Below are 14,154 nucleotides of genomic sequence, written 5' to 3' on the forward strand. Positions count from 1 at the left end.
TAATTTTCTGTCTAGTTGATCTATCCATTGCTGTAAGTGGAGTATTAAAGTCCCCTGCTAATAGCACATTATTATTGATAGGAGTGTTTCTGTTTGTGATTGTTTTATGTATTTAGGTGCTTCCCTATTTGGTGCATAGACATTTATAATTGTTAGCTCTTCCTGATGGATAGACCCTGTAATTATTATATAATGCCCTTCTTCATCCCTTGCTATTATCTTTAAAGTCCAGTTTGTCTGATATAAGTATAGCTACCCCAGCTTTCTTTTTACTTCCCATAGCATGATAGATAGTTCTCCATCCCCTTACTTTCAATCTGAAGGTGTCCTACAATCTAAAATGAATTTCTTGTAGACAGCAAATAGATTGATTTTGGTATTTTATCCATTCTGCTACCCTATGTCTTTTGATTAGAGCATTCAGCCCATTTACATTCAGTGTTATTATTGAAATATATGGGTTTAGAGTCATTATGTCCTTTGTGGGATTCATGCTTGCAGTGGTGTCTCTGGTGTCTTGCGTTCCTTGCAACATTTCCCTGAGAGTCCCCCTCAGGATTTCTTGTAGGGCTGGTTTAGTGGTGATGAATTCTTTCAATTTTTGTTTATATGGAAAGACTTTTATTTCTACTTCTATTCTGAATGACAGGATTGCTGGATAGAGGATTCTTGGCTGCATATTTTTTAGTTCATCACATTGAAGATCTCCTGCCATTCCTTTCTGGCCTGCCAAGTTTCTGTAGATAGGTCTGTCACCACTCTGATAGGTTTCCCTTTGTACGTTAGGGTCCTTTTCTCCCTAGCTGCTTTCAGTATTCTCTCTTTGTCCTTATATTTTACCAGTTTCACTTTGATATGTCGTGAAGAAGATCGATTCAAGTTACATCTGAGGGGAGTTCTCTGTGCCTCTTGGATTTCAATGTCTACTTCCCTCCCCAGGTTGGGGAAGTTCTCTGCTATAATTTGTTCAAGGACTCCTTCAGCGCCTTTCCCTCTCTTCCTCCTCTGGAATTCTATGATATGGATATTGTTTCATTTGATTGTATCGCTGAGCTCTAGAACTCCTTTTGTGTTCCTGGATCAGTTTATCTCTCTTTTTTTCAGCTTCCTCTTTTTCTATAATTGTGTTTTCTAAATCATGTATTCTCTTTTCTGCCTCTTCAATCCGTGCATTGGATGCCTCCATTTTATTATGTATCTCATTTATAGCATTTTTAATTCATCACAACTATTTTTAAGCTCCATAGTCTTTGTAGCAATAATTTTTCGGTGTCTTCCATACTTTTTTCAATCCCAGCGATTAATTTTATGACTATTGTTCTAAATTCTTGTTCAGTTATATTGCTTATATCTGTCTTGAGCAGTTCTTTAGCTGTCATTTCTTCTTGGAATTTCTTTGGAGGAGAGTTCTGTTTCGTCATTTTGGTTAGCTTTCTATCTCTTGTTAGTTTTGAAAACTTGTTATGTACTCTGCACCTTCAGGTGCTGCTGTATTAAATAGGGCTCTTTGACTGCCAGGGCCTGTCCATTCAGGATTTTTTGAATGTTTTTTGAATGTTATCTCTTGGTCTCTCTTGTTGAGACCTTGGTTATTTTATTTTCCTACTCATAGTGGTATTTGGGACTCTCCACCATGTGTACTTTGGCTTGTTCCTTGAGGTAACCCTGGAAGGAAAAACAGACAGATGGCCACACAGGGAACAAAGGTACACAAATGCCCAGACAAATCCAATAAACATGCAAAGCATTTATGAGTTTTCCTTCCCAGTGTATTCTGTCTCTTTCTCTTCCCAAACTCCTGTGGCTCAGTGTCCTATGACTTCAGGCCTTCTCTGTTGAGATATGGGTGCAAGCGAAATGCACGGGGCTCCCTACTTCTCCACCATCTTGCCCAAGATCCGACTTTACTTTTTTAAAAAGAACATCTTTACCATAATTTTAGATTTACAGAAAACTTGCAAAAGTAGTACAGAGAATTCCTTTATATCAGTGACCCAGTTTTCTATATTGTTAACATTTTACATTACCATGTATGTTTTTCAAAACTAAGAAACATACGTTGATACATTACTGTTAACTAAACTTTAGACTTTATTTTATTTTTCCATTAATGTTCTCTTACTCTTCCAGGATTCAGTTCAGGGTACCACACTGAATTTAGTTGTCATACCTCGCTATTCTTGATCTTATATTTTTAAAGTTTATTTATTTATTTATTTTGAGGGAGAGAGTGCATGAGTGGGGGAAGGTCAGAGAAAGAGAGGGAGAGAGAGAATCCCAAGTAGACTCTGCGCCGTCAGCACGGAGCTCAGCACAGAGCTTTGAACTCACAAACTGTGTGTTCATAACCTGAGCTGAAACCAAGAGTTGGGCACTTAACCAACTGAGCCTTAGGTACCCCTAGGTATTTTCTAGTATACCATTTTAATCCTCTTGGTTTTTTTTTAAATTATACTTTTGAATTATTTTCTTAGTGATTTACCTATTAACATCTTAAAATGATTTAGTTTGAATTAATACCAGTATAATTTCAATGGTATACAAAAACTTTGCCCCAATTTAGTTTCATTCCCTCTCTTTGATATCATTGTCATGCAAATCACATATTTATACATTTTAAGCCCATTAAAACAGTATAATAATTATGCTTTATGTGTCTATATTTTAGATTAGATAGGAAAAAATAATTATAAACAGAAACACATGTATACTACCTTTTATAATCATACAGTTTTCTTTACTGGAATTGTTTATTTCTTCATGTAGATTTGAATATAGTGTCCTTGATTTTTAGCCTGAAGGGCTCCCCTTAGTATTTCTTAGAGGAAAAGTCTGCTAGTCACTTGTTCTCTCAGTTTTTGTTTATCTAGGAAGATTTTAATTTCTCCTTCATTTTGAAGGATGGTTTTGGTGTATATGGAATTATTTGGAAACACTTTAAGTGCTTTGGAGTCAACCCACAGTTCTTTTAACTCCATGGTTTATGGTAGAAATCAACTGTATGTAATGAGTCACTTGTCTCTTACAGCTTTTCTAGTTTCTCTTTGTCCTTGACTTTTGACAGTTTGATTGTATGTCAAATCCCTCCTTGGAGTTTGTTGAGCTTCTTGGGTGTATAATGTCTTCACCAAATTTGGGAGGTTTTCAACCATTATTTTTTCAAATATTTCTTCTGCCCTTTTCTTGCTCTTATCCTGGAACTCCCATTATATGTATGTTGGTATACTTGATGGTGTCCTACAAGTCTCTGAGGCCCTGTTTATTTTTCTTCTGTTTATTAGACTAGATAATATCAATTGAACTATCTTCAAGTTCATGGATTCTTTCTGCTTTAATCTGATATTGAGCCCCTCTACTGAACTTTTCATTTCAGTTTTTTTACTTTTCAACTGTGATTTTCAATTTCGTTCTTTTAAATAAAATAACTTCTATCTTTACTTATAACTCCATTTGGTTAGGTATTGTCATTATACTTTATTTCTTTAGACATGGGTTTCTTCAGCTTTTTGAACATATTTAAAATAGATAAGTAAAATATAAGATAAATATAGATAAAGACAAATAAAAATAAAGTCTTTGTCTAGGAAGTCCATGACAGGTCTTCCTTAGGTTTCTTTTGATTGTGCCACCCCGTGCCCTGTGATGGGCCATACTTTTTTGTTTCCTTGCATGTCTCATATTTGCTTGAAATCTGAACACTAAAAATAATATAATGTGACAGCTTTGGAAATCAGATTCACCGCTGTCCTTAGGGTCTGCTTGTTTTAGCATCAAAAATACCTGACTTAAATTCTTATCAAAAATTTCTATTTCAGCCCATTAATAATGGAGAGTTATTGATTGCTAAAGACTCAACTTGCATTTATTAATATGGGTTTTTTAATGGGAAAATGTATTGTTTTCTTTTTGGATAGGCATATACTGTGAAGACACCAACGAAACTAAAACTTCAGCAAAGAGAATGCAAGAATATACCTACTGAAGAAAGTAATAAAAAGAGAAAAATGGTCTTTGAATTTGATATTAACTCGGATAGTTCAGAAACTACTGATCTTTTGGTAAAAATACTACAAATCAGTATTTATTACTTGTTTACATTATTTATTATTTTTATACATTACTTTTCGATGTTTGATGATCTACAATTGCAATAGTAAAATATAGTAGAACTCTACTATAACATAGAGCCCTATGCTTTTGCAGCATTTTGGATAGGGCTCAAATAATCTAACTTCAGTAAACATGGCATTTTGAATTACTTGATGTAACATAGTTGACACCTGAGATGATTAACCATCTTGTTGTCCAGCAGAGTGTTATATGGAGTTTTTAACCACATTTTCTCTTTTTTTGTTTCCCCTCCGCCCATCCCCCTCTCCCTTTCTCCTCCTTCCTCCCTCTCCCCTCCTCTCCCCTCCTCTCCCCTCCTCTTCCCTTCTCTTCCCTTCCCTTCCCTTCCCTTCCCTGGAAAGGTTAGATGTATCTTGTTATAGCCAAATTTGTTATTTAGGGCTCCTCTTGATTTTGCTAATAATATACATGTTACTTCATTTTATACCCCTTTTTGGTTGAACTCTGTATCAAGGTATAACATTTCTATCGTTCTTAAAGAGTTAGTGTATTAAAGATGAGTTGTTTAAGGAAGATACTTCCACTAGCAGTTTGTATTACTAATTACTCCCTACTATGGGTGTATCCACACATACCAACCAATATTTTCTGAAGTTATAATATTGATTTATTGAGAATAGTTAAACTTAGATTCATTTATTTAAAACCAAATAAATCTCATCACACAACAAGAAGCAGTATACCAAAGATTTCTAATTACAAAATTCCAGTTAAAAGCACTTGTTTCAGTATTGCCACTTACAACTTTTGAGATTCTTCAAGCGTTTCTACTGCTTTGGGACTGCTTTGTTCTGGAAAAATGAGTAGCTGAAGTCTTAATACTTTAATTATTGAAGTAAACATACAGAATCCTTACTCAAGTACCTCTTTGTTTTACAGATGTTGATTAACATTTTAATGATTAAAACTGAACCAAGCACTATTTCAAAGACTATATAGATTATTTCTTAGAACAATCTCCTGTTTAAGAAGTATAGACAGTGTTGCTCTCATTTTACAGAAGAGGAAACTGAGTCACACAGGTAGCTTACCCAAGATCACAGAGCTAGTAAGGCAGGGAGCCAAAATTTGAACATAGACCATCTAGCTCCATAGCCTATGTAAGATAATGTACATAGTAACTTTCAGCTTAAACTGAAGTCCAGATATGTAAATACGTAAGGAGAATTAGTAGAAAAACTATGAGTTCTGGAATTAGACACTCCAGGGTTAGAATCCCTACTATTTTTCTAGCAGTGTGAATTTAGGATCGTTTTGTAGCTGATCTGAGATTCAGAATGACTCATCTCATTTTTAAAAGGAGCATCGCAACTTTTCAGCACAATAAACATACTACAGTATTATATGTATACACAATTATTTACACTTGTCTAAAAAGGCATTTCATATCTGGTTATAATTATCATTTGAAGTTACTATTTTTATAATTTTCTTAACTGTTGCGTTTAAATTTTGGTGAACATTCAAATTATCATAAGAAGTTAGATTTAAAAGTGGATTGTGTAGAGTGCTCTTGGAAAAGATGGTGGAGTAGGACATAGCACGAATTTATTTCTCCACCTAGATAGCAATTGTACTTGCAGAAATTTCCAGAAGTAACTATTTTGGAACTCTGGAGACTATCTGAATGCTTGTAATTTTCAGGGTTGAAACTTGGTAAATTATAATTAATTTTGCAACCTTAAGAATAGTTGTGACTACCTATCACCCAATCCATAGTCCTGTAGCAGACAGCTATGCTCAGGTCTTGCTATAGCCAGGGTAAGCAATAAGGACTTTTTCTCTGACTATCAGGGTCAGTATTCTGTATTATGATTGCTGCTTTTCATCACTGAGGTGCCGGCACAGAAACTAGCTGTCATTCTTTCAACCCTCTCTGGTTTGTGTCTTCTGGGGGATTTAAATGAACCATACCTGGTTTTCTTTTACCCTCTTCTTTTCATTTTTCTTCTTTGGAGGGCCAGATATTTAAGAATTAGTATGTTCAAAAGCAGTCACATCTATGGGGTATTTAAAACCACTGTATGTGCCCAGGGAAAGACATATTCAGAAAAAACCCGAGATGATATCAAATTTTTACCTCATGCTGATCCTTGGCACAGAAGGTGGTATAACATAAAGCAGAAACAAAACTAACCCACTACAACAAACCCTGGGGAAAGGGAAGAATTTGATTTGCAGACCTATCTAATTGGAAGATTCAAATGTCTAGTTTTCAACAAAAATCATAAGGGTATACAAAGAAAAGGAAAGTATGGCTTTTACAAAGGAACAAAACAAGTCAACAGAAAATGTCCCCGAGGAAACCCACATGTTGGGCTTACTAGACAAAGATTTCAAAACAGCTGTTTTAAAGATGTTTAAAGAGCTAAACGAAGACTTAGACAAAGACAGAAAAATGATGTACAACTAAAATGAGAATATCAATGAAGAGAAATTATAAAAAGAACCAAGAAGGAATCCTGGAGTTGAAAGTATAATAACTTAAAATGAAAAGTTTATTGGAGAGATTAAAAAGATTTGAGTAAGCAGAAGAATTGATGAATTTGAAAAATAGGATAATTGAAATTATTGAATTTGAGGAAAGGAAAGAGAAAAGCAAAAGTAAACAGGCAGCCTTAAACTTGTAGGACACAATCAAACATACCATTATATGTTTTAAATGAGTCCCAGAAGAAGAGAGAGAAAAAGGGGAAGAAAGAATACTTGAAAAAGTAATAGCTGAAACCTCAAATTTTGATGAAGGAAAATGAATCTAAAAATCCAAAAAGCTCATTGAATTCTAAGTAGGATAAAATCAAACAGACTGACATCAAAACAGATTATAATTAAACTGTCTAAAGACAGAATCTTGAAAGAAGTAGAACTCATCACAAATGTACTCTCAATACGATTATAAGCTGATTTCTCACTGAGAAGATTTGGAGGCCAGAAGGGAATAGTTTTCCATATTCAAAGTGTTGAAAGAACAGAATTGTCAACTGAGAATTTGATACCTGCTAAAACTGTTCTTCAAAAATGTGGGAGAAATTAAGACATTCCCAGATAAACAAAAGCTGAAAGAGTTACCAAATAATTTACACAGGAAATTATAAAGCTAGCCTTGTAATTTGGTTTGTAACTCCACTTTTTATTTTCTACAGGATTTGAAAGAAATGCATCCAAATTGTTAATCTACATTCCCGGGCACCCAAACTATAAAGATGTAATTTGTGTCATCAGTAACAGAAAAGGGGCATGGAGTTGTATAAGAGCAGAATTTTTGTAGGCTATTGAAGTGAAGTTGGTATAAATTCAAATTAGAGTGTTATAACATTATAGGATGTTAAATGTAATCTCCATGGTATCCATACAAAAAATCTGTATAATATACATGAAAGAAATGAAAAGGGAATCAAAACATTTCACTGCAAAAAAAAATCACCTAACCGTAAAAGAAGACAGTAATGGAGAAAATGAGAAAGAAACAACAAGAAACTTATAAGGCATATAGAAAACAAATAGCAAATAAGCAGAAGTTAGTCTCTCTTTATCAGTAATTACTTTAAATGGATTACACTTTCCAATCAACATAGATTTACAGAATAGATTTTAAAGAATGATCCAACTATATATGTAAGTTGACTAAAAGAGACTCAGAACCAAAGACACAAATTGAAAGTGAAAGAAAGGGTGGAAAAAGATAGTCCATGCAAATAGTAATCATAAAAGATCTGTGCTGGTTTCCAACAAAATAGGCTTCAAATCAAAAAGTGCAAGAGGCAAAGAATGACATTTTATATCAATAAGAGGTTCAGTACAGCAAGAAGATATGACAGTTTTAAACATTTACACCTAATAACAGATCCTCAAGATACATGGCAAGTCTTTACAAAATTGAAGGGAGAAATAGTTCTACATCAAATGATTGGGTATTTCAATACCCCACCTTCAATAAAGGATAAAACAACCAGACAGAAGATAAGTAAGGAAATAGAGGACTGGAAAAACACAATAAACCAAATCGATCTTACAGATCTATACAAAACATTCAACAACAATAGAATACACATCCTTTTCAAGTGCACATGGAATATTCTTCAGGATAAACCATATGGATCACAAAACAAGTCTCAGTATATTTTTAAAAGACATTATACAAGGTATCTTCTCTGACTACAATGGGATAAAATTAGAAATCAGTAAGAGTAGGAAAATTAGAAAATTCACAAATTTGTGAAAATTAACATACTTTTAATCAACCGATGAGTCAGAGAAGAAATGACAAGGGAAATTAAGACTTAGATATGAATAAAAATGAAAACAGTATATCAAGACTTATGTGATACAACAAAAACCACACTCAGAGGAAAGGCATAGCTCCCAAATTTCCTACTAAAAAAGATCTCAAATCAGTAAATTAACTTTACACTTTATGTAACTAGAAAAAGATAAACAAACTAAACCCAAAGTTGGCAGAAAGAAGGATAAAATAAGATTCAAAGGGAGATAAGTTAGAGAATAGAAAACAATAGAGAAAATCAATGAAACCAAAATTTGTTTATTTGAACAAAATTGATAAATCTTTGGCTAGACTAACAAGATGTAAATAACTTGAATCAAATGAAAGTGGATACATTATTACCAATTATTCATAGATAAAAAGAAAATACTGTGAATATATGCCAACAAATTTTATAACCTAGAAGAAATGGACAAATGGGTAAAATCCTTGAAACACAAATGACCTAAACTGATTCAAGAAGAAATAGAAAACCTCAACAGACTTATCTACAGTAAGCAAAGAATTTGAATCAGTAATCAAAAAACGTTCAACTAAGAAAAGCCTTGGACCAGATGGTTTCATTGATGGATTGTATCAAACATTTGGGGATATAACCTTCTCAAGCTAAAAAAAATTAGAGAATTCTTGCTAACTCATTCCCTGAGGCCAGCATCACCTTGATACCAAAGCAAAATAAGGATATTACTAGAAAAAAAAATTAAAGACCATTATCTTTTATGAATGTAGATGTAAAAGTCCTCAACAAAATATTAGTAAGTCAAATTCCACCTCATATTACAAAGGTCTGTTCACCATGACCAAGTGGGATTTATCTGAGAAATACCAGGTGGTTCAGTATAAGAAAATCAATGTAATATATCACTAACAGAATAAAGGGGGAAGTGCCATATGATCATCCTCATTGGTATAGAAAAGGCACTCAACAACAACAGTTTTTCATGATAAAAACTCTTATAAAGCTAGTAATAAAGGGAAAATTCCTCAGCATGATAAAATGCACTTAAAAAATGGACAGCTAACATCATACTCAGTGGTAACAGAAGCAGAACTTCCTCCTAAGATGAAGAATGAGACAAGGATATCCATTTTCACCTTTGCTAGTCAACATTGTCCTAGAAGTTATAGCCAAGACAAAAAAGACCAAGGGAGAGGGAGAGAGAGAAAAAGCAGACATACAAATAGAGTATAGGGTACAACAACTATGTGCAGATGCCATCCATGATCCTATCCACTGAAAATCACAAAGACTCCACAAGAAGGCTGCTAGAACTAATAATAAATGAATTCAGCAACATGGAAGGGTATGAGAACACATGACATCAGTTATGTTTCTATACACCAGCAATGATTAAAACCCAAAAGGAAGTTAAAAAAACAATCCATATACAGTATCCTCTAAACAGATTATGTAGGTACAAATCTAACCAAGAAGATAAAACACTGAAATACAATGAAAACTATAAAACATTGCTAAAAGAAATTAAGACCTAAAGAAATAGAAGAAAGTTTTGCTATGGATAGGAAGACAACATTGTTAAGATGTCAAAACTGCCTCTGATACTAAAATTCATATAGAATTGCAAGGGTCTCCAAATAGCTAAAACACTTTTGAAAAAGAGGGATAATGTTGGAAGACTCACAGTTCTCAACTTTGAAATTTTCTATAAAGCTAGTAATTTAAACAGATTAGTACTAGGGTAAGGACAGATATATAGACCAATGGAATAAAATAGCCCAGAAATAAATCCTCACAAATATAATCTATTGATTTTTGACAAGAGTGCTGAGACCTTGGGGCACCTGGATGGCTCAGTTGGTTAAGCAGCTGACTTCAGCTCAGGTCATGATCTCGCAGTTCATGAGTTCGAGCCCCACGATGGGCTCTGTTCTGACAGCTAGCTCAGAGCCTGGAGCCTACGTCAGATTCTGTGTCTCCTCTCTCTGCCCTTCCCCTGTTTATGCTCTGTCTCTCAAAAATAAATAAATAAACTTAAAAAAAAATGCCAAGACTATTCAGTGGGTAGAGAGGACATTTTTTGTTCAACAAATGGTGCTAGAACTGCATATCCACATGTAAAAGAATGAAGTTGGACTCTTATTTTGTATGACATATAAAAATTGACTCAAAATAGATCAAAGATCTGAACTTAATAGCTAAAACCACGAAGCTCTTAGAAGAAAATATTGGGAAAATTTTCACGATGTTGAATTTGGCAAGGGCATCGTGGGTATGACACCAAAAACAGATAAGGAAGGAGAAAATAGATCAATTTGACTTCAAAATTAAGAATTTTTGTGCATCCAAGGATACTATTAAGAAAGTGAAAGGACAAGCTAGAGGATGGCAGAAAATATTTTCAATCATGTATCTGAAAAGGGATTAATATCTAGAACACATAAGGAATTCCTATAACTAAACAGCAAAAACCATACAGCCGAATTTTAAAATGGACAAAGGACTTGAATAGACATTTCTTCAAAGAGGAATATACAAATGGCCAATAAGCACATGAAAAGATGAATATTACAGAGTTATAAGGACAGATAAGGTTTTGTTTTAAATGGGTTAATTTATTATTTTTATATGGGCAGTACTTAATTATCAGTTTGCTAGGTACTGAGTAAAATTTTAATAATAGTTTACAAGATGATTTAAAAAATGTTTCTAAGCTAATCAGTTGGTACATACTGGTTTTGAGCAGCTCTTTATGACTTACTGAATTCTTCTGAAGTCTTAGAATTCATGAAAATCTCTTTGAATATTTTTATTCATGAAGCTTCTGTAAATGTGACATTAGTGAGGAGGAAAAGATAATGTAAACCGATTACTTACCTGACTAAATCTGTGTAGTATATTTATTAAGAGCCTACCTGGATTTAAATACTGGCTCCACCTCTTACTAGCTGTATAATCTTAGGCAAGTTACTTAATATTTCTGTGTCTCAGTTCTTCATCCTCAAAATGGGGATAATAATAGTATACCTACTTCATAAAATTGTTGTGAGGATTAAAGCTAAAATATATGAAGTGCTTAAAACAGTGCCTAACATAAAGTACTAAATAAGTATGAGCTATTATTGTTTAGGGGCATTACAATACTCATAAATTGATAATCAATAACATTATAGTTTTATAGGATTATAAATGCTTATTATAAAGCCGAAGTGTGAGTTTGAATAAGTGGGCTGGGGGGAAGGGGAAGGGAAAGTAGTAGCATAAAGACTCTTAAACTGAAATAGAAATCAGTAAAAAAGTACTACACATGCATATCTTGTATTTCACATAACAGGAACATGGTTAATAGAATCCAAATCTATGTCCTCGTTTGGCAGATGAAGTATTTGTTTTGTCATTGTCTTCAGATTTTCTTCTTTTTTCTCTCCTCTTTCTCCTCCCTTCTCTCACCTCCTTTCTTCTTCTTTTCCCTTCTTCATTTTTCTCCTCCTCTCTGATATGTAGACAAAATCTTAATAGTAAGTTAATTTGACAGGCCCCCAATTAATATTTTTGTATTTTTATTTAAGGGCATGGTTGCAGAAGAAGAGACACTGAAAAAACTGTACAAGAATAATAATCAACCAACTTCTCATCTTTGTGTCAGAACACCAAAACAGGTAGCTTTTATTTTTTTACTTCTGAAAGCAAATTTCAGAAGCTGACTTGATCTTTTTAAATTAAATATATTGTGGTTTTTATTTTATATTCAGACCCCTCCACCTCCTACAACTCCTGGATCCACACTGAAGTTTGGAGCTATGAGGAAGATGAGGGAAGACCGTTGGGCTGTAATTGCCAAAATGGATAGGAAAAAAAAACTAAAGGATGCAGAAAAGCTATTCATTTAATTTCAGAAAATCAGTGTGATTAAGGAGCCTAATAACATTTATAGTTAATTAAAAATGTTTATTTTCTGAAGAGCCAAACATTTTCTGAAAATGAGACTTATATTTGCATAAATAATGTGTTTTTTTTAATTTTTACATTTTGGCCTATATTGAAATAACCACATTGTTACCTGAAAACTTATAATTATATTCAAATAATAATATGATTGTATTTTGTTTTTATCTTTTTTTGTATTCATGATAACTGTTTTAGCTAAGTTTTCAAATTTGTAAAGTTATCCATTAAATGTTAGGAACACTTTGAGATTTTTCTTTATTCTTTACCGTTAAAATATTTTGGATGCAAATAAATGATTTTCATTGATTCTGTGAGGTTATCTGAACAGCTAATCATAATTTTGATAATATTTGTTTTTAAAATATTCTTTTTGGTGAAGTTTCATAGCTCTGAAGAAGCTTTATCTATATATAAAGTTGACAAATGGCCGTTAGTTGTAGGGGGAAAAAAGGCTATACCAGTATGCCTTCATAATATTATTTACTCAACACTTATTAATTTAAGCAAATATTTATGGAATGCCCACTAAGAGTAAAGCACAGTTCTAGATACTGGAGATATGACAATGAACAAAGCAGAAAGAGAAACCCTCTGTTCTTCTAGAACTTACATGTTAATGAGGGAAATAGACAAGAAAAAGAATTTAAAAACCAAAACAGGTAGTGCATTAGTTAATGATAATTGCTAGGAGAAACAAAACAAGAGTACTGGGGAGTATGAAGAAGGTTGAATTTTTGTGTAGGGTAGGCTTCACTGAGATGACATTTGAAGATCTGATGACTAACAAGTGAGCCAGGTGGCTATCTGGGTGAGTACATTCCTGGTGCAAGGAACAGGAAGCACACAGACCCAGAGGTAGAGGTGTGCCTAGTGTGTTTGAGAAGCAGCAAAGAGGTCACTGTAGCTGGAGAATCATGAGCAAAAGGAAGAATAGAAGGAGAAAAGGTCTGGTCTTAGACAGGATGGGGAGTTTGGGTGGGCAGTTTATGTAGTGCTTGTAACTTCTGTAAGAACTCTGGCCTTTATTCTGAGTAAGATGTGAAATTAATAGTATTTTTTAGCAAAGGAGAGCTATGATCTGACTCAAGTTTTAACATAAGGATCTTTCTGACTATTGAGAACAGATTTTGAAAAGAAGACAAAGGGCTAAAACAAAACAGGAAATTATTTTTTTAAGTTTTATTTTAGAGCAAGTGGGGGAGAGTGCCAGAGCGGGGGAGAGAGAATCTTAAGTAGGTTCCATGCCCAGCATGGAGCCCAACTTGGGGCTCAATCCCATGACCCTGGGATCATGACCTGAGCCAAAATCAAGAGTTGGACACTCAACTGATTGAGCCACCCAGGTGCCCCAGGAAGTTATTTTATTAATGCATATGAGAGATGGTATGACTTGAACAAAAGCAGCAGAGGAATAAGGTGGTCAACTTCTGGATCTGCTTTGAAGATTAGATTTGGACATGATAAGAGAAAGAGCCAAGCGTAACTTATTATTTTTGGCCTAAGCAATGTAGTTTTGGACATGTCAGGTTTGAAATGCCTATTAGACATCCAAATAAGGGATGGTAAGTAGGCTTAGAGACCAGTTTAGGGTAGTGATATACATTTGGTGGGAGTTAACAGCATATTTAAAGCAATGGATGAGATCATGTATAATCATGGCATATAATCATGACTGTACCTAGAAAAGAGGAGATTAGAGAAATGATAAGAAACCATCAAAGGATTAGCCACGACTGATAAGCCAAGCAAGAAAGCATGTCAACAAAGAGGGAGTGATAAATTGTGTTAAATACTGCTCAGAGGTAAAATTGATTAAGGTGGTGTTAATGCGGAG

General features: G+C 33.9%; 1 protein-coding gene across 1 annotated transcript in view; it reads left to right on the forward strand.

The window, feature by feature from the left end:
* SYCP1 (synaptonemal complex protein 1) overlaps positions 1–12,468 on the forward strand; it is a 128,305-nt gene extending 115,837 nt beyond the window's left edge. The window contains exons 28-30 of the mRNA XM_077767835.1: positions 3,915–4,058; positions 11,942–12,031; positions 12,125–12,468. Coding sequence (XP_077623961.1) covers positions 3,915–4,058; positions 11,942–12,031; positions 12,125–12,262 — 372 coding nt within the window. The 3' untranslated portion in view covers positions 12,263–12,468. The remainder of the gene's footprint in view (positions 1–3,914; positions 4,059–11,941; positions 12,032–12,124) is intronic.
* Positions 12,469–14,154: the final 1,686 nt, after the last annotated feature.

This window comes from Crocuta crocuta, unplaced genomic scaffold, assembly GCF_008692635.1.
Source record: "Crocuta crocuta isolate KB4526 unplaced genomic scaffold, BGI_CrCroc_1.0 scaffold180, whole genome shotgun sequence".
NCBI classification, from domain to species: domain Eukaryota; kingdom Metazoa; phylum Chordata; class Mammalia; order Carnivora; family Hyaenidae; genus Crocuta; species Crocuta crocuta.